Source organism: Sorex araneus, chromosome 3, assembly GCF_027595985.1.
Source record: "Sorex araneus isolate mSorAra2 chromosome 3, mSorAra2.pri, whole genome shotgun sequence".
NCBI lineage: Eukaryota > Metazoa > Chordata > Mammalia > Eulipotyphla > Soricidae > Sorex > Sorex araneus.
The window spans coordinates 24577199-24600973 of record NC_073304.1 but is presented as its reverse complement, the minus strand read 5'-3'; the positions used below and the strand labels follow the sequence as shown (position 1 = coordinate 24600973).

Below are 23775 nucleotides of genomic sequence, written 5' to 3'. Positions count from 1 at the left end.
GTAGCTCAGTGACTCTTCAGGCAATGACTTTAATAACATATGGTTATATGTTATTTTTCACTGTGAAATATAACCATTTTCACAAGCCTTTTTACTAGAGTAATTTTGAAAAAAATTTTTGAATAATTCCACTTACTTTTTTTTTGTGTGTGTAATAAGCAAATGGGCTGGGGCGATAGCACAGCGGCTAAAGTGTTTGCCTTGCACACGGCCGACCCAGATTCGATTCCTCTGCCCCTCTCAGAGAGCCTGACAAGCTACCGAGAGTATCCCGCCTACAAGGCAGAGTCTGGCAAGCTACCCCTGGCATATCCGATATGCCAAAAACAGTAACAACAAGTCTCACAATGGAGACGTTACTGGTTCCCGCTCGAGCAAATTGATGAGCAATGGGATGACAGTGACAGTGACAGTAATAAGCAATTTCAAACGAACTATTTTGTTCCTGCCAAGAGGGCAGGATTCAGGGGTGGGTGTGAAAGAGGTGACAACAGTGGAGAGGTGACACTGGAGGTGGGATTGGTGCCGGAAAGCTGAATGCCTGAAACAACTCTACCATGAACCACTTCATAAACCACAATGTTAAAATAACATTTTTTTAAATGTTGCAAGAGAAAAAAAAATGTTGCAAGAGATAAAATCTATATATAAAGATGTATTTCTATACTAGGAATGAGAAATCCAAAATTAAATTAAGAAAAGTTTTTCCACTTATAATAGCACCAAAAATAATTTAAATTATGAATAAATTTTAACAAAGAAACTAAAAGACTCTGGAAACTACCAAACATAGAATGAATTAAAGAGCTAGATAAATGGAAAGAAATCCATTTTTTGATTGTATGTCAGTCAAAAGATACTGTTGTTATAATGGCAATACTTCTCAATTGATCTACATATTTGTAGATCCTATCAAGTGATTTTTTTAATCTTTTTTGTAGACTGATACACTAATCCCAAAATACATATGGACCTTTAATAGGCAAAATTACCAGGAAAATAAAACAAACAACAAAGTTGCAGGATTTAGAATTACCTATTTAAACTTAGACAAAGCTAAAATAATCAGGTTAAGTGTTGCTGACTTGACACTAGACCTAGATGAGTGAAGCAGAGCTGAGAGCCCAAACACACACATCTACCACCAACTGACTTTTCACAAGGGAAGGGATGAGCAGAAAAATGTCTGCTAACAGATCCAGGGTTCCTTTAGGGATGATAAAAATGTTCTAAAATTAGACTGTGTGGGCAGGAGTGACAGCACAGCGGGTAGGGCACTTGCCTTGCATGTGGCCAACCCAGGTTCAATGCCTGCCATCCACATATCCACATCCCTCAAGCACCGCCAGGAGTAATTCCCGAGCGTAGAGCCAGGAATGACCCCTGAGCATCACCCAATGGGGCCCACCCCACAAGAAAACATGAGATTGAGGTAACAGCTGTCCAGATCTGAGTAAAGTCACAGAAGTATACCTTTATTTATTTCTGTTTTTGCCTTTTTGTTTTGTTTGGGGCATACCCGATGGTGCTCAGGCTTGCTCCTGACTCTGTTATCTGGGACCACTCCTGGTCTGGGGAATCATACGTGATGCTGAGAATCAAACCCTCGTCAGGAGCATGTAAGGCAAGCACCCTACCCACTGTACTATTGCTCCAACCCCAGGAGGATTCTTTTTAGAATCTAGAATAAATAAGTTTTAACAAATGTCTCAACATCTAACAAAAGGATACATATATAGGGTTTTTATATATATATAGATTTCATAAATATATTAGCATGCTAAATCAATGACTTTCCAACATCAAGGTTTCCTTATTTTTGTAAACTCCATTTGGTCATGATCTATGACTCTTTTGGTGAGCTACTTGGTTCTTTTCCTGATCCTCTGTGTCTAAAACACTTTGCATCACGCTGGTGGTGCAGATGGCATAGTAGGTAAGGTGCGTGCCTTACAGAAGGCTAACCTGGTTCAAATCTCTGGCACTATCATTCCTGAGCACAGTGCCAGGAATAGGCTCTAGACAGACAAAAAAAAGGGGGGGGTGGCGGTGCTAACATTAAGAGTCTTAAGTAGAGAATACAAGTGTGTTTCCTTCTTTCTGCAGTGACAATTACTAGTCCCCGCCCCACCAGCCCTGCCCCCCACCAATAGCTAGGATTTCTCTCCTCTACAGTCAGTTTTAGTAAATTATATTTAAAAAATGAATGTGTTTCCCATTTCAATTTGCACTCAGCTGCGTATAGGCCCCCCCTTATAATCCTATTATTTTTTCTGCATCCAGATTATTTATGCTTGCTCTCTCCACCCTAAGCAAGTTAGGTAATCTACTTAAAGTGCTTATCAAACTGACAGCTGTTCTTCTGCCCAGACAACTAACCCTTCCATTTATTAGAGTTCTATTTTTCCAGTTCTTAAGTAATTTTCACTTTTGTCTCTTTTCCTCTACTTTCAGTTTTACTCCTTTTTCTAATTTGAGTGGTTTTCTTACTTCCACCTTTTTGATCTATTAAAATTTTATTCCTAATATTTTGTATAATCCTATAAAATGCTTACTAAATACTGCTTTCACTATATCCCACAGACATATGCTGTCTCCCCTATGATTATTTTCTATATATTCTATAGCTTCAGTCTAAATCTCCCTTAGAGCTAAGAGTTGCTTAAAATTTTTTAGCTGTGTGGGGCTGGAGCGATCGCACAGCGGGTAGGGCATTTGCCTTGCAGTGGCCAACCTGGGTTCGATTCCCAGCATCCCATATGGTCCCCTGAGCACCACCAGGAGTAATTCCTGAATGAAGAGCCAGGAGTAACCCCTGTACATCGCCAGGTATGACCCAAAAACCAAAATAATAATAATAATAATAATAATAATAATAATAATAATAATTTTTTAGCTGTGATCCAGAGAAACGGCTCAAAGTGCTGGGGTACATGGTGTGCGTGCCCCACATTTCATATCTAGGCTCTCCAGCCAGAAGCAACCCTGCATTCAGCTGAAAGTGACCCCTGAGTAGTTCCTAGTGTGGCCCCAAACAAAACAAAACATTCTTTCAATATCCAAATGACATTTGTTTTCTTTTTCGTTAGGGGAAGGTTGGGAGTTGGGGCTTGGGCCCTACCCAGTGGTGCTCAGGGCTCTCTCCTAGCTCTGCCTGCAGGGATCACACCTGGCAGGGCCGTGTGCCAGGAATTACATTCAGGTTGAATGTACACAACTTCAATTTCGAGTGAGGCACTCACAGCAAGTGCCTCAGTTGCTGTGCTATCTCTTCAGCCCTGACATTGTTTTTGTCTTTGTTTTAAATTTCTACTCTTTAATTCATGGGCAACAAAAGAAAGCTACTATTTTCTATACCTATTGTTTAAATTTTATGAAGATCTTTCTGGTAGTCTAACACGGTCAATTCTTAAGATTTTCCTATGGATATTAAAGAGTATGTGTCCTTCATGTTCAGAGTTTGTACATATCAGATTTACTATACAACATGTTACTTACATCTTTTCTAGTCCTAATTATCTTGTGTTCACCTGCTTTATGGCAAACTGAGAAAGATAAATTAAAGCCTTCTACCAGGCTACAGATAAGGGCTGGAGGAGTACAGCGGGTAGGGCGTTTGCCTTGCACGAGGCCGACCCAGGTTCGATTCCCAGCATCCCATATGATCCCCTGAGCACCACCAGGGGTAATTCCTGAGTGCAAAGCCAGGAGTAAGCCCCGTGCATTTCTGGGTGTGACCCAAAAAGCAAAAAAAAAAAAAAAAGAGAGAGAGATAAAAGGCTCTTTCTTGCCTTGCACGTGGGCCTGCCCCCATATTGGCCCTCGAAGACCCCCCCAGAATGATTCCTGAACACAGAGCCAGGATCCCTAAGTGCAGAGTAGGTGTGGCCCCAAAACAAAAAAATAAAAGTAAAAAGCACCATCAACAAAACAAAACCTTCTACTGCTGGATTATTTCTGACCATTTCTCCTTGGTATCTCCTGCAGCTTCCCTTTGTGAGTGGTGATGTGATATTATGTGCAATAAAAACATTAACAACACAAATACCTTCATTTTACCCACTCCAAAGTGCCATAAAACCCACAGTGGCTAGCAGGCTGTTGAAAGCACTTCTCTGCACGTGGCTTCTGCCCACGCAGCACTGGCTACACAGAGCACCACTCGGGTGGTCACACAGGAGTCACGCTTCCGCCTGTCCCACGAGGCCACCTAGGCCAAAGCTGCGCACCTGCATATCCCGGGCCTGTGGCAGCACCACAAGGGCCACGCAAGTTAGTTCTGCAAGTACTTGGGACGAGGGAGACAAATGTGTCAGACATGAGCCAGCGGAAAAGCCGATGCAGAACTTTCCTGATCAGAAAAGGCTTTTAAGTCAGCCTTTGCTGTGTGGCCACCTGGTCTGTTTAAAAATAATTTTATTTCGGGGCTGGAGTGATAGCACAGCGGGTAGAGCGTTTGCCTTGCACGCGGCCGACCCGGGTTCAATTCCCAGCATCCCATATGGTCCCCTGAGCACCACTGGGGTAATTCCTGAGAGCAGAACCAGGAGTAACCCCTGTGCATCGCCAGGTGTGATCCAAAAAGCAATAATAATAATAATAATTTTACTTTGGGGTGGGGTGGTGGGGGGACACACCTGGCAGTGCTCAGGGCTCACTCCTGGCTCTGCACTTAGGGATCCCCACTCCTGGCAGTGCTCGGGAATTGAAATGGGGGCTGGGGGGGGGCGCAGAAGTGGAGGGGGCTTGTGCAAGGCAAGCGCCCTACCCACTGTTCCACGGCACTGGTCAGTTTCTAAATGGCCATTCCCTAAATCATGCACTGGCCCAGGGAACGGCAGCCCAGGGCTTTGGAGCTCCTGCCCACAGCATGTGGTCACCAGCCCTACCCCCTGTGACCCACCCCCAGCACTGCGAGCAACTGGCGGCTGCACCCTAGGCCCGTGTGCTCGAGCAGGGCAGTTCAAAGGGTGTGCCAGGGCTGGAGCTGGAGCGATAGCATAGTGGGTAGGGCATTTGCCTTGCATGCGGCCACCCGGGGTTCGAATCCCAGCATCCCATATGGTCCCCTGAGCACCGCCAGGAGTAATTCCTGAGTGCAAAGCCAGGAGTAACCCCTGTGCATCGCCGGGTGTGACCAAAAAAGCAAAAAAACAAAAACAAAAAAAGGCTGGGCTTCTATTTCTTCCTCACTATACAAAGGGTGTGCCAACCCCCCAGCAGAAGCATGGCTCCTGGTGAGACACGGGCAGCACTGTGTGAGCAAGGCAGTGGCCACAACTGGAACTTGTGTGGGCCTCCATGAGAAGGCGGCCTGGGGCAGAGCACACATGTGCAAGCAGCACCGCTGAAGGAACGCCAACCCCCTGGGAGCCTGTGGCCACATATGTGACCCTAACAGCAAACACTACATCAAAAGGCGGGCAGCCGAGGACCAAACCCGGGTCACCCACACACAAGGCAAGCACCTTACCACTGTTCTCTCTCTGTCTCCTCTCTCTCCTCTCTCTCATGTCTCTCTCCCTCTCCCTCCCTCTGCCTCTCCCTCTCCTTCCCTCTCTCTCTCCCTCTCTCTCTCTCTCTCTCTCTCTCTCTCTCTCTCTCTCTCTCTCTCTCTCTCTCTCTCTCTTGTCTCCTTTCTCGTCCTTGTTATTATTTTTTTAATCGTCCGTTACCATTTTTTCCTTGTAAGGCACATGGTTGTGTAGATGGTTTATCCTTGGTAGCTGAAAGACCAGGAGCTCCCAGAGATCAGGGTAAAACCTACACGTCCCCCTTTTAAGAACCGCATCAGGGGGCAGAGAGATGGTTCAGAGGGTAGGGAGCTTGCCTTGCATGCAGCCAACCTGAGTTTGATCCCCAGCACTACGTATGGTCCCCCAACCCGAGCACAGCCTGGTGTGGCCACCAAACAAAAAAGTAGAACAACTCAATCAGAAAGAAATAACTCAATCAGTAAATATTAATTAACAAGGAAGGACTGAATATCGAGATCGCCTCCTTACAAATTCCGGGGGGCTCTGAGGTGGCGAGTCGTGCTGGCTATTCAGAACTCACCCGGGAGGGCAGGGGTGTGCCCCCGCTCTGCGCAGAGCCAGCTTGCAGATACGGCGCCCTGTCTCCTTTGCTAATTCGGGGCTTCCCCAAAACCAGGGTCCCAGGCAAGGCGGCAGGCTCTGATGTTCCCAGTTGGCCCGGCGCACTCTGGCCCCAGACTGAGATCTACTGTCACATTCCAGGGACTCCTCTAGGGAAAAAGAACTCATGCTCTGTGCCCTCCCTACGCAGCAGGAACATTTCCTCCCCATGGCGCTAGACGCAGGCGGCAGCTCTCTCAGGCCCGCGGAGGGGCTGCTGAGCTCTGAGACAGGGTGAGGCGGATGGATGTGCTACACACACTTAACCTCAATTTAGAAGATACTGCTATTACTTTCCACTTCCGGCCAGCTGAATACTCGCCCCTTCACACAGTGTCTGCACTTAGGCAGTCACCGTCAGAGTGTATTAAAGGCTCTTAGCTTAATGTTATCCAATCGAAATGTTCATTGTATGTTTCCAACGTTATCACTGATATTTTAATTTTATTTTGTTTTGGTTTGGGGCAGGGCACACCTGGCTATTTACTCAGGTTTTACTGCAGGCTCTGCGCTCAGGGATCACTCCTGGAGGGCCGGGGTGGGGGAAGGGAGCCACGGAGGTGGCCAAGGATCAAACGCCGGACCTCGAGCAGGCAAGTCACGCAGTACTCCCACTGGCACTGTCTGCTGTACCGCCTGCTGTCCCATCACTCTGGCCTCTGGTATTTTTAATAACCTATATTTAATATGAAGTTTCCTGTGGGATCCTGCCATGTTTCACTTTGGGATTTTGTCAGTTTAAAACGCTGAGCCACATCTTCCTGTCTGAACCCGACTGACACAGGTGCTTATCACTCGTCCTGGCACAGGCCCGTGCGGGATGGCCGCCCGCCATCATCATCGTCATTGCACTGCCAAAAATATAACTAGACCTTTGCCTTCGCGGTTAAAACCAAATATGAGCCCGGGGGAGGTCTCTCCAAGAGCTGGAGCACATGTTTTGCATGAGGGAGTCCCAGGCTCACTCCCCAGCGTCATGTGGTTCTTCAACGCCACTAGGAACCACCCGAGCACACCAGGAGGAGCCCCGGAGCTCAGGTGTGTGTGTGTGTGTGTGTGTGTGTGTGTGTGTCCTTAAAACAGAATGGAAACTCTGGGCCACTGAAGTGCTCGAAGCTCTGTGCCAGATGTTTACTCCTGGCTCTGTGCTCAGGGCTCACTCCTGGCAGGAGGGATCGAACCTGGGTCAGCCGCATGCAAGGCAAGCATCTTACCCGCTGTGCTAAAGCTCCCACCTGCAAAATGCCAAATTCTGATCAAATTCCTGCAACACAAACAAATGCATTGCTTCCCACTAGTCCTTGAACTGTATTGTTTCCAGTCATTGTTCGGTCGTCCGCTTTTCCTGGTGGGCTCCGGGGTCCAGAGCCATGTCCAACAACTCCCTCAGCCTGTCCGGCTGTCTTAAGTCCGTCTTCTAAGTAGATTCTTCAAGACAGGTTTGGGTCCAGGGAGAAGGCTCAAAGCATTGCAGTGCAAGCTTTGCATGGGTTCGATTCCAGCCAGCTCCACCCAGCACTGCCAGGAGGGATCCCCGAGCACAGAGCTGGGTGTATGTTGCCCAAGCACTGCCAGGTATGGCGCCCGAAAAAAAGGGGCAAGGGAGAAAGAGGGGGGGGAGGGAGGGGAAAGAGGCTGGGTGGGGGGGTAGCGAGGGAGGGGAGAGACACAAGATGAACTGAGGAAAGAGAAGGCTCTTGTGTTTCTCGGGCCGAGTGAAAGCACAGTGAGTAGGGCACTTGCCTTGCATGTGGCAGACCCAGGTTTGATCGCGAGTGCCACCTATGCCCCCTCACCAAGCCTTGCCAGGTACAGAGTCACAAGTAAGCCCTGAGCCCTGTCGGGTGTGACCCCAAAACAAAAACCCCACAGCCTGGGCTGTGGTGCTCACACACATCCTTCCTCGTCCTGGCTCTGGCCGGGAGCCCAGGCCCTGGCTGCAGTGCTCCTCGGGGGCTGCCGTGTGCTTACGTGGTGCTTACGTGGCACTCGCAGGGTGGCGCTCCCGGCCAGCGCCACCCATCATTTCTGGACCCAGGCCTCCCTGGGGGTCTCACACACACCTGGCTGTACCGTGCACACAGCACCCCAGTCAGCAGGTTCCTCAAGGCCTCCCTTGGCGCATGCAGGCAGCACCGGGAATCAAACCCTGGCAAGGTCGACACTTTCAGACAACGGGCCCTCCCCAGGCCCAAAGCATCAAATTCTTCTCTGGGGCAGGGTCCTCCCCAGCGGTGCTCAGGGGGCCCGGGGGATGCTCCTAGGTATACTCTGGCAACCAGGCTAAAGTTTTCCATGTTAGAGTCCAAGGTTGTGGTGCTGGCTCGGTGCCAGTGCTGCAGGCCACCAGGCCACCCCTGGAGTTTCTGGGGATGTCATGCAGTGCCAGGGACCGACAGCTGTCTCCCCATGCCCAGGGAGTCAATACCCTCTTTCCTTGAAGACTTGCTCGAATGTCTTCTAGAGTTGGAGTATTAAAAAGAAGTGGCGGGGGGCTGGAGCGATAGCACAGCGGGTAGGGCATTTGCCTTGCACGTGGCCGACCCAGGTTCTAATCCCAGCATCCCATATGGTCCCCTGAGCACCGCCAGGAATAATTCCTGAGTAGAGCCAGGAGTAACCCCTGTGCATCGCTGGGTGTGACCCAAAAAGAAAAAAGAAAAAAAGAAGTGTGGTTGGGGCTGTCGGGGGTAAAATCCAACAGTGCTCAGGAATTATTCCTGACTTAGTACTCAGGGATTCCACGGGACATGAAAAGACCGCATGACCGCCCACCTACGAGATAGTCAGACTTCTTCGTCAAAACCCTGAACAAACAGTTTGAGGCTCTTCCTGTCCCTGGAGCAAGCCGATACCATTGGGCTACACTAGCACATGACAGGGACGAATGGAGATGTTACTGGCACCCGCTCAAGCAACTTGAAGATCAACGGGAAGACAAGTGATACAAGTGAGTGCTCAGGGATCACTCCCGGCAAAACCCAGGGGACCAAACAGTGTCAGGGATAGAATCAGGGATGACCACATGCAAGGGAGGCTCCTTAACCTCTGGACCATCTCACCACGCCCAGTGTGAAGAAGTCTGAGGCCAATCCAATTATTTTTACCATTAGAAGCAGCTGTCATCGAATTAGAAGCAGCTAAATCTTTGGCTCGACTACCCGAGGGAATCTCCCAGTGATTTCTATTCAGGCTGTCTTACTGGTGAGTCCCCTTCATTTCTTTACTTTTTTTGAGGGGAGTGGGGTAGGAGTTGGCAATATCACCGATGCTCAAGGGTTACTCCTTGCACTGTACTCAGGAATCTCTCCTGGCAGTGCTCGGGAGACCATATGGGATGCCGGGGACCAAACCTGAGTTGGTCGTGAATCCCCCTTCATTATTTACTGATATGCCTACTATACTCTTCATCCAAACATTCAGATCTTTTCATTTCGCAAAAATGCTCCTCGAGCATATTTCTATTTCATTTATGCCATTATATTGGTTTCCTTGTGCACCCGATGATAGGTTGTTTTCCTGTCTTCTGCTACCCTCCTCTTCTTGCTACTCCTTTGTATTCTTTTACTTCCTTTTTAAAAAAAAAAAATTCCTGGCATCTGTCTTTTTTCTTGCTTTCAGCAGTGCTATTCTCATACCACAGCCAATTCTGTATGTATTTAATGTGATTTTTTTCTTTTTTTTTACAATTTGACAATTATAAAAAGTTGGGGTTTGGGGGGTTTTTTTGGTTTTTTTTTTTACAATATTTTTACAATTCCCTTTGCTGCAGTGCTGGTAGCCACCCTGTTTGCTAGCAGAGCTCTGCGGGGCTGTGAGACACATATGCACTTCAGTGCTCATGCATTCCAGCCGCAGTGTTCAAGGGACCTGGGTGAAGCGACTCAGACAGGTGTACAGCTGGTGGCGGGGCTCACCGAGGCTGACACTGCCGCTGCAGTTGCCATTCACACCCTTATGGTGCCAGGGTGACAAGTGGGGGTCGCCCTTGGCATGCGGGGTGGTGCTGGGCATCAAACACCGGGCCTTGTGGCTGCAACACAGACTCTCTGCCTCTGAGACACCCCCGGGCCCCCTTTTTATATGATGCTTTAAATTTCACTTCGTGTTTTTCTTGAGTTCTGCAGTTTACATTTCATCTATTTTCCTTTGGGGTGAGGGGTGCAGGCGTTGGGCCACACCTGGCTGAACTCAGGGGTCACTCCTGGCAATGCTTGGGGGACCATATGGGGTGCCGAGGATGAAAACTAAGATGCTTGCCAGGCAAACACCGTACTCACTGTATTATCTCTCTTGTTCCAAAAAATATATACTTTAATGCCTTTAATTTTTCTTGTTCCTTCTATTTCTGTCCCCTTTTAATATAAGTATATATACATACTCAGGAATTACTGCTCATGGTGCTCAAGGGACAATACAAGATGCCAGGGGTCAAACCCTAGTCAATCACATGCAGCAAACACGCCAACCTCTGTATCATTACTCCAGTACAAAGCCTTAAGTATTTTTTTTTTTGCTTTTTTGGGTCACATCCAATAATGCTCAGGGGTTACTCCTGGCTCTGCACTCAGGAATTATTCTTGGCATTGCACTGGGGACCATATGGGATGCCGGGAATTGAACCCGGGTCAGCCGCATGCCCTACCTACTTTGCTATTGCTCCAGCCCACGAAAGGGTTTTTATATACAACACTGAGTCATGAAAAATTCCAATTATTTGGAATGTATGCTCAACTCTCTGAGATACTAACAAAAAAAACTCAGTGAAAGCTGAACTATACTTACATATTCACTGTATCACTGACATCCCGTTGTTTATCAGTTTACTCGAGCGGGCTCCAGTAACATCTCCATTTCTCCCAGCCCTGAGATTTTAGCAGCCTCTCCTTACTTGTTTTTCCCAATGATTGGAAGCTCTTTTTAAGGTCAGGGAAATGAGTTACCGTTACTGTATTTGGCATATCGAATACACCACAGGGTGCTTCCCAGGCTCTTTGTGCGGGCGGGATACTCGCAGTAGCTTGCTGGGCTCTCCGAGAGGCACATATGTATGTGTAGATCATAACAAAATAGGTAACAAAATATTATTTCTTGCTAGCATGTATTTTGTAATAATTAAGAAGATGCTGGGGCTGGAGGGATAGTATAGCGGGTAGGCGTTTGACTTGCACGAGTCTACTTCTTTCCAGCCAAGAGATACGCCAGTCTGGAAGTACCTCTTCTCCCCTCTTTACTTGAGAGCCAAACTGCTTCAGGCCAATATGGCTTGGGGGGGTGGGGAGGTGTCAGGGAGCCCTGCCATAATCTGTGCAGCTAATCCTGCTGATAAACCAAGGGATTTGTTCTGTGCCTTTAGCATGCTCTCCTCTTGAAGAAAGGAAGTCAAATGTCTTTTCTAGGATCCATGAGCTCTCCAGCTGGCCTGCCCTGTCCCCAATATCTCCTGGAGCCATTTCACCCCATATGATTTGTGGCTGCAGACAGCCTTCAATCTGCCATCTTCTTATTTTCAAAAACACGGGAGTCCGAGTTACTTTTTCCACTTTCCATATTACTTTTGAGAGACATCAAAGACAAGGAGGGGAGGATGTCAGTGAGCACACTCGGTTCCATTCAACGGGGAAGTTCTTGAAAGAAGTTAAGTTTATTACGGGGGCCAGAGTGATAGTACAGTGGCTAGGGTCTTGCCTTGCAAATGGCTGACCAGGTTCAATCCCCAGCACCCTGTATGGTCCCCAAGCACTGCCAGGAGGGATTCCTAAGTACAGAGCCATGAGCACTCCCTGAGCATCGCCAAGTTTGACCCAAAACCAAAAACAAACATCAAAAGAATGTTTATTATGACCAGGACAATAGTCAGCTGAGTAGATTCAATGTCCATCACATGAATAGTCTCTCCCATGTATGCTGTACACATGCCTGTTAAAAGTAACTTGAGCCTAACAAAGTGAAATGGCTTACTACTAAAGAGCCAGAACTGGTAAAAACCCAGGCAGCCTGTCTCCTGGTCCGTGCTCTCACCACTTCCATACTGTACTTCCATGCATGCCTGTGGCCACTGAACTCCACTCACCTTCCCAAAAAGAAGCCCAAGAGAACAGACTGAGCTCCCGTTACCTGGCTTAGTATCTGTCACTCCTTCCATGAGAACCAGCCCTATTGGTCGCTGACAAGCAACGCTGCAGAAGCGGAAACGTAGCAGGAAGTCCCGGCCATATTTACGTCTCTCTGCCAATCAGGAAAAAAACACACAATGAAGGCTGGGAACAGGAGCTGCATCTCAGACCTCCTTCATACCCAGGAGCTGCCGGTGGGGGACAAAGAGGAAGACTGTGGACAAAGCTCTGGTTTAGAGTTATCCCTTTCGGGAAGCTCAAGAGAGAGTAAAACAGGTAGAGTAAAACAGGCCCACCCAGGTACAATCCCCGGCATGCTTATGGTCCCCTCAGCACTGCCAGAAGTAATTTCTGAGCACAGAGCCAGGAGTAACCCTTAGCATTGCTGCTGGGTGTGGTCCCAAAACCAAAATAAATAAAGTTATCTCTTTCAGGTGCCAGAGAGATGGAACAGTGGACAGATAAAACTCACCTTGCATGAGCCACCTTGCATCACACTTGATAGACCCAGATTCTATGCCTGGTGCCCCATTTGGTCCCCCAAGCACTGCCAGGAGTGATCCCTGAGTGCAGTCAGGAGTAAGTCCTGAATACCGCTGGCTGTGTCCCAAACACCAAAACCAAAAAATTAAATTGTACTGCTTGGTGGGTGACCAAAACAGAGAAAGTTGCTGATACTATTCAGGAGGTTGCCGGTGAGGTTCAGCTTTCTCCCAAATGGCCGAGGAAGTGCAGGGCGCCAAGAATGCAACATATGCTCACCTGATCTCTTGGGGTGACAGGAGGAAATATACTGACAGCAATCAGTGATGCCCAGGGAGCTGGGCCACAGCGGGGCCTGCAGCTTCCTCTGGTACAGCTGATGGGAGAAGTCCTCCTGTCCCGATACCTACAAGGGAAGACGGGATGAGCAGGGGGAAACCAAGACGGGAAAAGGAAAAGGCTTGTTTAGGGAAACATGGGAACAGGCACGCGTGCACGCGCATACACACACACACACACACATACACACCACGTACAAAGGATAGGTAAGCCACATACACTGAAGGGAAGCCTCAACATAAATTATTAATTGAAAAAAATCACTTTTTAAAATAACTCCACGGAAATATCTGTGATCAAGAGTGAAGGATGAGTGTAAGGCCTGAGCCAGGGAGAACTGAACTAGAGGTACACACGGTTCCCTAAACTTTGCCTCAGAAAAACTGACACTAACCCTCCTCAGGACCATCAACTTTCAGGGGTTTTAACTGTAACAGGTAAAGACTTTTCCTGGGGTCATCTAGATCAGGGGTAGGGTAGTGGTTTCCTCTGCCAAGGGCCCTCTGGAGCTTTATGTCATCCGTGAGTCAGGCAGTACAGACAGACAAGCCGAGAGCAGCAGATGAGAAACATCCATGTCTGTCCCGTCATGGGCCAGGACCAGACCACAGGACCTCAAGGGTTGGACGTTCCTCCCCCCGGTCTCCAATAATGGGCTGAAGATCAAGGCCAACTTCTTCAGCCCATTGTTGGAGACCACAGGGGGAAACCAAATGGAAAGGCAGCAAAGCTTTTGCCACCACTGTATCTATGCTTCCCTCTGTGGTCAGAGTCAACAAGTAGCCCTTTACTGTGATTCTTGGTGGTGGAATATGTGCACTGGTGAAGGGATGGGTGTTCGAGCACTATATAACTGAGACTTAAACCTGAAAGCTTTGTAACTTTCCACATGGTGAATCAATAAAAGATTTAAAAAAAAAAAAGTAGCCCGGAATAAGTGATGTAATCTGCACATCTCCAGCAAAGGTATTAGATCCCACTTCTTTCATCTAACAACACCAAAATTATTATTATTATTATTATTATTATTATTATTATTTTGCTTTTTGGATCACACCCAGCAATGCACAGGGGTTACTCCTGGTTCTGCACTCAGGAATTACTCCTAGCAGCACTGGGGCACCCATATGGGATGCCGGGGATTGAACCCAGGTCGGCCACGTGCAGGGCAAACGCCCTACCCGCTGTACTATTGCTCTGGCCCCAACACCAAATTGTTGAATGCCCATTAAGCATGAGATACTGAGCTAAGAGCTGAGCAGAGCAGCGAGGGACAGGGTTTCTTTGCCCTTGGAGCAAGGCATAAATTCCAACATGCCACTGAAGCCCAAAGGACCTGGTACATAATAGCCAGCTGGGCACCTTCTGGCCAAGTCAGTTCATGCTCCGGGATTCGATGTTCCCTACCATAAAATGGGATATGAATAGTGCATACAATTAAGAATCATGATGATAATAATCCCTATCCATTACTGACTGCTTCCTGGGAAGCAGAAACTGGAAAATGCTTCTTTTTTTTTTTTTTTTTTTTTGCTTGGGGGCCACATTCAGCGGTGCTTGGGGCTTACTCCTGGCTCTGCACTCAGGAATCAATCCTGCTGGTGCTCGGGAGACCAAATGCCCCGCCCACTGTACTATCCCGTCCACCAAACTGGGAAATACCGTGCATTATTTCCTTGAATCCATTAACAGAAGGAGCCCTTTGAAGTAGTGCCATTGCCTCTCGTGTGTACAAATGAGGCGAATGGGACTTACAGAAGTAAAATGACTTGCCCACGGTGGCAGAGCAGGGAGTTGAACTCGGGGCTGCTTTGCTGCAAGATACATGCCCTGAGTTGTGCAAAGGTTGCCTGTCACATGGCACAGGCTATCAGAAAGGACTGCAGCTCCCTGGGCACTCGACCATAGCCACTTTCTGGAAGGATGATGCCTACCTCTGTACCTGTGGCAACTAGGACATGGCTGGCAGTTGAGTGACCTCATTAAGATAAAAGCCCAGAGTGCTCAGCCGTTGAGTTGCTCTGTGTCCTTCCTCCACTACGTCTAGCCAAAAGTTAAACAATAAGTTGGATCACTATGAGCAAAACCAAGGAACCAGGAAGGTTAAGTGACATAGAAAGAAATCAGCACAAGCTGACTGTCCATCAATAGGACTAAATACTCAGTGATAAAATTAAGTAATATCTCTGCAACAACATTTAGCAGGTTAAAGGAATTAAACAAGCCCAGGTATGCATTGTTTAGAGAGAAAAAAATAAAACATGGTCCAGAGAGATTGAACAGTATCAAACGCCAACCCGTGTGTTATCGATGGCACCCCATATGGTCCCCTGAGCACTCCCAGGTGTGATCCCTGAGTGCAGGGCCAGGACAGAACCATCAGCATCACCGGTGTGGCCCCCAAACCCAAAAGCAAATAAAACCTAACAATAAAATGAAATACATCAAAAGTGTCATCTCCTGGCAAATGGGCATATGGACATAACTAACGCCAGCTGTTAGCCACCATCACACCTCAGAACTGGAGGTCAGCAGCCCTGGGACTAGACTGCCTGGTCACAAATCCGAGTTCCACCCTATCTGCATGAGAGTCAGCAAATCACTCCACACCACTCTGCCTCTGTTCCCTTACTTATAAAAATGAAAATGAATGACTTACTACATGCAGAAAAAAAAAAAGACAGCACTGAGCACAGGGTGAGTGCTTAATACACATGCAATCCTGACTACAGCCATCTAGGAACACGAATCACAAACACAGAAAACACATCCACAAGCCCGGAGCCAAATCTGCGACAGTCATCACTTGCTCTGAGGTAAGGAAGGTAGGTCATAAAGGGGTTACTTGTGAACCGAAACTAAATGAATGAATGAATGAATGGTAAAAAAAAAAAAAAAGGACAAATATCAAGGTGTCGGAGAGTCCCTAAGTTCCAGATTTCGGCACAAACCACTCAAGGGAATCAATCAGAGAAAGCACGAGGGAGCCAGAACAGGCGTCCCCAGGCCAGTGCCACCAGAGCAGCACCCGGGCCGCACCCAAACCCCCCAAACCTCCCGGCAGCCCTCCCCACGGCACCTTCCAGGCCGGCATCCCGTGGTACTGGAGCTCTCCGTCCCTGATGAAGTTGTAGAGCGGCGACTCGGGGACAGAGTTCAGGTCCCCACACAAGATGATGGGGCAGTGGCTGCCGTCGGACAACCTGGCCACCTTGTCGACTTCGGCCAAGAGAATGGCCATCTGGGCCAGCTTGACGTCGCCCCGGCGAGGGTTGTACAAGACGTGGGTATTTGCCACACACAGCGGGGCCACCGAGACCTGTCCCAGGCCTTCCGGGACGAGCGGCTGCAGCAGCAAGACTAAGCCCACGTTGTCCCGGTTGAGGAGCTCCAAGCCCGGCCGGAAGTACTCCACTGGGCTGGCGCAGAGCAGGCGGAATCTCGTGGGCTTGTAGCAGACAGCACAGCCGTCTGTCTTACACCCGGTCCTCCTCTTATAGAAACAGGTGAAGCCTGCAAGGAACACCCCAGCGAGGAGATGCGTCAGAGCTCGAAGCCCGAATCCCTCCCGCCAGAGCCAGTGGCCCGGGGTGAGGGGACTCCTTGCCCTGGCCAGATGTCTGAGTGGGGAGGAGGGACCGACGGGTAGGAAGCAGCACGACTCGAGAGAAGCACGGGAGCTAGCGGCCCCCGAGGTCCAACCTCCGCTCTTTGTAGCTTTGAGTCCTTGAGGAAGTCACGCCAATTTTCAGGACCTCAGTTCCCTTAGCTCTGAAATGGGGATAATAACCCTGGGCCTCACACAGTTGGCTGCTTTAAGGACTAAGTGACCCTACGTCGGAATGGCCTTTCAAGGCTGCAGGACGCGACCTCCTGTCCCGCCCACGGGAAGAAGATGCTAGCTCGAGGGACTGGCATTTTCCTAAAACGACAGGAAAAGCCAGCACCCTCGGGAGTCGTGGGGAGAGAAGCCGGCGGCAGCACGGGAACGGCATTACCCATCATGCGCAGAGAAGGTTCCAGCTGCTCCCAGTAGTGATCTTCCTGGACTTCCTGGAGACACAGGATCTGGGGAAAGGACAGAGACCCCTCACTCCAGAGCTGCCAGAATGCAGGCTGCCCACCCGGACTCTGGGCAGGCGCAGGGTCCCGTGGAAAATGATTCTGTGCAGACAGCCGCCAGCAGCACCCATGGGCCGGGCCTCGGCTGAGAACCACCAGCAACGTGAACTGCACCTACCCGTGCGTTGGCTGCCCCGGGGCTCTCCTCAGAAAGGCTCTGGGAAGTACACACCATCGAGGGGGGGTTTTCAGCCTCTGCACCCCCCCCCCCCGCCAAACACATGTGCGCTAGGCAGGCTCCCTCCAGCCCCGGGCTGAACTCCGACCCCAGGGGTGGCTGTGAGCAGCATGCAAAGGGCACGTCCCCCCCTTCTCCACTCACATCGGGGTCCCAGTGCTGGAATTCCTGCATGAGGTTCGCAAAGCGGTAGTTCCAGTTTAGGATGTCCGGGTGGCAGTGCAGATACAGCTCCGAGCTCTGCTGCATCAGGTCCTGGGCCAGGATGTTGTAAGACATGAGCGTGAACTGGAACTGAGGGCCGTCCCCTGCCTCCAGGCCCTGGGCGTCTGGCTGAGTGGAGAAATCCTCCCATTCTCGCCACAGGATTTCTGCAAGGGCGGCGGGAAGAGGCACCGTGTACGTTTTCCAGAGACAGCTACCACTTCCGCTTCTGACTCAGCGTTCACAGCATCGGAAGCTCCGTTTTCTTGTCCCCCCTGCCCCCTGGACCTTCCCCGGTGGCAGTATCAGCGGTACTCTGGAGAACTGTCCCAAGCCTAGTCAGTGGCATGATCGCAGGGGCTTTCTCGGCCTGACAAGTTCACCACTGCGTCCCCAGCATCCAGGGTGGTTCCCAGGACCTATTACACGCTCAACAAATATTTATCGGCCCACCATTCTTCACTTGTAATGAACCCTTGGTTCCCTGGGGAACCACTCAGCTGAACGGGCTTCACAGTCAGCTGAGGTTAAAGACGCTTTTTTTCTGGAGCAATTTCAATCGTGGATTTTCTCTGACCTCCACGCCTGGGGGGGGGGGCTTGTGGAAAGGACGTGTCTCCCCATTGTCCCGAGAGCGTGGGAGTGTGGAGTGGCTTTCAGACCCACTTGAGTCGCAGAACTCATTCTCCCAGTTAATGGAAGAAGCCCGGGGAGCCAAGCATGCAAGCAGAAGAAGGTGGGATCGCCCCCTCGTGCCCCCCCCCCCGGGGAAGTCCACGGGCCCCCTCCCGAGAAACAGCAGCAAAGACGGTGAGAACGAGAGTTGGCGGCTAAGCTGAGCACATACGGCCCTGGGCCCGAGGGCAGGTCCCGCTCTCTCCGTGGCTCTTATCTGCGAGTCCACACAGGCCTGGGTGAGGTGACATCTAAGTGGCCCCACAAGACGATCAGAAAGGGAGAACACAAGAGGCAGAGGACGCGCCCCAACCCCCGACCCCCAGAAGGACTTTAGCCCTGCTCTGCACCCCGCACCCCTGCAGACCACTGGCTGCCACGGCCGCCCGGGCCAGGCGGCCCGCTGCAGACTCACCGTGATACGGGATTTCCATTGGGGGAGGCTGCAGCTGCCCCAGGCCCTCGAAGGGCCAGACGGGAGCCTCTCCTTGGGGGAGAGGCTCGGCTGCCATGTTCCAGGCCACCACCGCGGGGTCCTCTTCCCACTGCTCTGCGGCCAGGGCTCCCATCGGGAGGACAGCACAGTCTGCGTACTGGGGGGCCGCCTGCATGGGCACCGCCGCCCACACGGGGCCCTCCACTTCCGGCAGGGGGTCCTCTCCCAGCCCCTCGGGGAAAGGCTCCTCCAGGTTCTCGGCTGCCCGCAGGTCGCTCAGCTGCCTGCTGGGCCACTTGTCCTCTGACGCGGCATCCTGTTCTCCAGGGTCATCCATCAGGAGGGCCAGGCTGCTCTGGGCGAGGCCCTTGTCCGCCAGGGGCCCCTCGTTCACGGCTGACGGCACCTGGCTTGACCCCTCTTCCCGCCACTGCTGCAGCAGGCCCTCACACTCCTCCTGGTCAGGGCCCCGAGGGGCCATGGCAAAGTCGCCCTCTACCTGGGGGGCCGCGCTCTTCGCCAGGAGGGCATTTTTTCGACACGTGAAGAAAGCATCTAAGAAGAAAGGCAAAAGCACCCGGTCATCAGACGATCACAGCGCTCGCCCCCGAATTCCAACCAGAACCTCGAGCGCCTGAAGAGCCAAGAGTCACTGCCACCTTTCGTGTCACCGTACCGGCGCGGAGCCAGACTGGGGTGGTTGTCTGAGAGCACCAGAACCAGAGCAAAGTCTTACCAGGTGCCAACAACTGTGCTACAGGCTTGACAAGTGCTGGCTGATTGCTAAGACAGGAATCTGATAAATATTCTGTGCCTAGATGTAGGAACGACGGGGACAGAGATAAGCACGTGATCACACCACCCCCATCTATCTAGATGGTGAAGACTCCTCGTGCACATCAGCTCTCTGGGTCTACATCGCATGTCACATTGGAGCCAGGACTGGGGGTTAGTGACCCCAGACCATGTCACAGTAAGCGCCCTCTTATCTACGAAACAGGGGAAAGGGAAGTTTTGTTTGTTTGTTTGTTTGTCTTTTTGCTTTTTGGGTCACGCCTGGTGATGCACAGGGGTTACTCCTGGCTTTGCACTCAGGAAATTACCCCTGGCGGTGCTCAGGGGACCATACGGGATGCTGGGATTCGAACCTGGGTCGGCCGTGTGCAAGGCAAACACCCTACCCGCTGTGCTATTGCTCCAGCCCTTGGAAAGGGAAGTTTGAACTCGCTAACTCCAAGAGTTTTTTTCTAGTTTTATAAATCTAACCTCCCAAAGCATTCCAAGGGGCCTGGGAGTTAGTACAGCAGAGTAGGGCATGTGCCTTGCCTGTGGTCAACCTGGGTTCGGTCCCTGGCACTATATATCGTTCCCCGAGCCTGTCAGAAGTGGTCCCTAGGTGCAGAGCCAAGGAATAAGCCCTGAGGATGGCCAGGTGTGGCCCAAAAACAAACAAATAAAAAAAGTTTTGTTTTAAGGGGCTGGAGTGATAGCACAGCGGGTAGGGCGTTTGCCTTGCACGCGGCCGACCCGGGTTCAAATCCCAGCATCCCATATGGTCCCCTCAGCATCGCCAGGGGTGATTCCTGAGTGCATGAGCCAGGAGTGACCCCTGTGCATTGCTGGGTGTGACCCAAAAAGAAAAAAAAAAAAAAAAAAAAAGTTTTGTTTTAAAAGGAAAAGACTAAGTTCTCGTGGAGACAAAAAAGGATGCCTCAAAAGCTATGCAGCATGCTTCTTAGCAAAGGCCCTTGGTCCTCTTTTCAAAGCTATTTATTCTGCTCATAAATCTTCACTACTTCATTATCAGCTTTCCTATTCCCTCACACATCAGAAGCTGCAAATCGGAAGGTGCCAACTGACAGCAAGAGACAGCAGTCATCTCCCCACTAGAGCAGCCACAAATGACAGCCCACGGGCGACCGAGCAGGGAGGGGGACCCTAAAATTAGAGTCCTCACACTCTAAGCACAGTATTTCGGAGCAAACACCCAAACTATACCACTTATACACAGGACAAGTGATATACACCGTCATGACCCTCAATCCTCAAAGATTTATCAGCTCAAATGAGAGGCAAAAAATAAGATAAAAAACAAAAAATCTTCAGATCACTTTGTTAGTATGTCAAGAGAGGTTTGTTTTTTTTTTTGTCCCACTAAACCAGACTTTTGAGGGGGTGGTTGTGATTTTTGCCCCCAGGCACATGGGCTTTGTCTGGGACTGTGGCTGTCACAAGTTGTGGGGACACTGCTGGCACCTAGTGGTGAGCACTTAAGAACGGCCCAGGGGGCTGGAGCGATAGCACAGCGGGTAGGGCGTTTGCCTTGCACGCGGCCGACCCGGGTTCGATCCCCAGCATCCCATATGGTCCCCTGAGCACCGCCAGGAGTAACTCCTGAGTGCAAAGCCAGGAGTAACCCCTGTGCATCGCTGGGTGAGACCCAAAAAGCAAAAAAAAAAAAAAAAAAAAAAAAAAAAAAGAACGGCCCAGGACAGCCCCACAAGGAAAGATCCGCAGCTGAAAGTCAGCAGGGCTGAGACCCTTCCGCCAGGCCGATGTGGCTTCTGTGCACACCTGGGAGAAAAGGAGTTTGGGTTGATACTTGTTAGAAGTTGCTACATTTCCATCTTTGTAAGTGTTGGTGGGGTGGTGTTTCAGCAGCAGAATTCTTTTACTAAAGAAAAAAAAAATAGAGCTGGAGCAATAGCACAGCGGGTAGGGCATTTGCCTTGCACGCGGCTGACCCGGGTTCAAATCCCAGCATCCCATATGGTCCCCTGAGCACCGCCAGGGGTGATTCCTGAGTGCATGAGCTAGGAGTAACCCATGTGTATTGCTGGGTGTGACCCAAAAAGCAAATAATAATAATAATAATAAGGGACCGTCCCACGGCAGCCAGACACAAAGCTAGTATTTGTGTCTGCCTGAAAGGTGGGTGGAAGAGGGTCCTTCCTCTGAGCCCCCTCCATCTCTGGGTGGCAGTGGGCTAGGGAAACGGCCAGGCTAGATAATGGCACTAAAGGCTGCCATCTGGGGCACTGGAAACGCCCCAGCCATGGAGGCCACACGGGTCAAGGCATCTGCTTCCTCTCGGGTTGTTCATTTCCTAACCCCCACTGAGTGGGGCACCCCTTTATTCGAGGAAAGGGCAGGCACTGGGCAGGACCCAAGGACCCCCGCCCATCCTGGGCACACACCGGGAGCACGGGTGCCGCTGAATAATACAATTAAGATCATAAAAAGATGGGGCTGGAGCGATAGCACAGCGGGTAGGACGTTTGCCTTGCACGTGGCCGACCCGGGTTCGATTCCCAGCATCCCATATGGTCCCCTGAGCACCGCCAGGAATAATGCCTGAGTGCAGAGCCAGGAGTAACCCCTGTGCATCACCAGGTGGGACCCAAAAAGCAAAAAAATATATATATATAAAAAAAGAATAAAATAAAATCATAAAATAATTTAAATTCCTTAAAAAAAAAAAAAAGAGGGGCTGGAGCGATAGCACAGCAGGGAGGGCTTTTGCCTTGCACACAGCCGACCAGGGTTCGATTCCCAGCATCCCATATGGTCCCCTGAGCACCCCCAGGAGTAATTCCTGAGTGCAGAGCCAGGAGTAACACCTGTGCATTGCTAGGTGTGACCCAAAAAGAAAAAAAAAAAAAAGATGTGCCAGTGCCCGCCAAAGACAGAGCGAGGGAAGAAGCACTGCGTGTCGGAGGACCCCGACTCCTAACAAAGTACCTCTCTCTCTCTAGGCGCTTGGCCCCTCTTCTTCTTGGGAGTTCTGTGGGGTCGCAGCGGCTCCCAACGAGCAGGGCGGGCAGGTGGGGGGCCAGGGGGAGGGCAGGAGCGGCTGGGCACGGCCTGCCGGCCACCCGGAGCCCCTGCTCGGTGGGGACAGGTGGCTACAGGGCGTGTGCAGCCCCCCGGGGCTCCCGTCCGTCAGTCCCCGGACCCCCGGAGCATCCACCGGCACCCGCGGGGGGGCAGCGCTCTCCCGGGCCGGGCCGGTGACTCAGCGGGGGCCCCAGGCGCTCTCGGCACCCCCGGGCGCGGTGCCCGCCTCCGCCCGCCGCAGCCGCGGGCCCCAACAGGCCGCGGCTGGGAGAGGGGCTGCCCACGAGGGTCGCCGGCCCCGGCCCCGGCCGCGAGGGATCAAGAACGGGCACCGCGGGGCCGCCTCCCCGCACTCGGGCACCGGCCGGGCCGAGAGGACGGGGGTCGTGCGGCCCGACCCGCCGCCCCAGGCCCCAGGGGCCCCGCCTAGGCCGGCCGGGGCCTGGCACCCTCCTGCCAGGACGCGGGGCCGGTACCTGAGAGGGCGCGGAAGAGGCGCGCGGCCGGCAGCAGCAGGTAACACAGGCACGACGCGATCATGGCCGGCCGCCCCGCCCCGCGCCCGCAGCAGCCTCGCAGCCCGCCCCGCTGCCCGCTGCCCCCGGCTGCCCCGCTGCCCTCGGCTCCGCCCCGCCCCAGCTCGCCCCGCCCCTCTCCGGGACCGCCCCGCCCCTCAAGGCTCGCCCCGCCCCTCCCCGGGATCACCCCGCCCCACCTCTGGACGTCCCGCCCCGCCCCGTCCTGGGATAGCCCCGCCCCTCCCCGGCGTCGCCCCGCCCGGCTGCCCTTCGCTCCGCCCCGCCCCTCACCGGGATCGACCCGCCCCAGACACGCCCCCCCGCCCGCCTCACGTGGCCAGCGCGGTGCTTCAAGACAACTTTATTGCGATCTCGGGTCTTGGCCGGCGCCGGGAGCGGGGACGCCGGTTCCCTTGGCAACCGGCCGGGCCTACCTAGCTCCCCGCCTTAGTCCGAGCGTCTCCCTGAGGCACTGTAGCAGGAGCCAAAGGCTACAGTTTATCCCCCGCTGCTGCTTCACCGAACGCCCCGTGCCCCGCGTCCACCACGTGGCCCCCAGTTTTCTCAGCTGTCGAAGCGGGACTTCCCTCTAAGGCCTCTGCAGGCCTCACTGCCCTCATGCCAGTCCTGAGAGGAAGGCAGCCCGCGCATCCCCGGGTGTTCTCACTTTTTGTCTCTAATGCCACATGCACGCACACACACACACACACACACACACACACACACACAC

The 23775-nt window shown here is 51.7% G+C and overlaps 1 protein-coding gene across 2 annotated transcripts in view; it reads right to left on the bottom strand.

Moving 5' to 3' along the window:
* The window catches only part of ANGEL1 (angel homolog 1), a 30423-nt gene extending 7274 nt beyond the window's left edge, over positions 1-23149 (bottom strand). Inside the window, exons 1-7 of one of the 2 annotated variants that reach the window (XM_055131224.1) lie at positions 23004-23149; positions 18670-19245; positions 17520-17746; positions 17074-17143; positions 16155-16588; positions 13016-13142; positions 12255-12365 (exon numbers count right to left, since the gene is read on the bottom strand). In XM_055131224.1, the coding sequence (XP_054987199.1) occupies positions 12255-12365; positions 13016-13142; positions 16155-16588; positions 17074-17143; positions 17520-17746; positions 18670-19245; positions 23004-23067 (1609 nt within the window). In that variant the 5' untranslated portion in view covers positions 23068-23149. The other variant, XM_055131225.1, reaches the window with a different exon arrangement.
* Between the last annotated feature and the right edge of the window lie 626 nt (positions 23150-23775).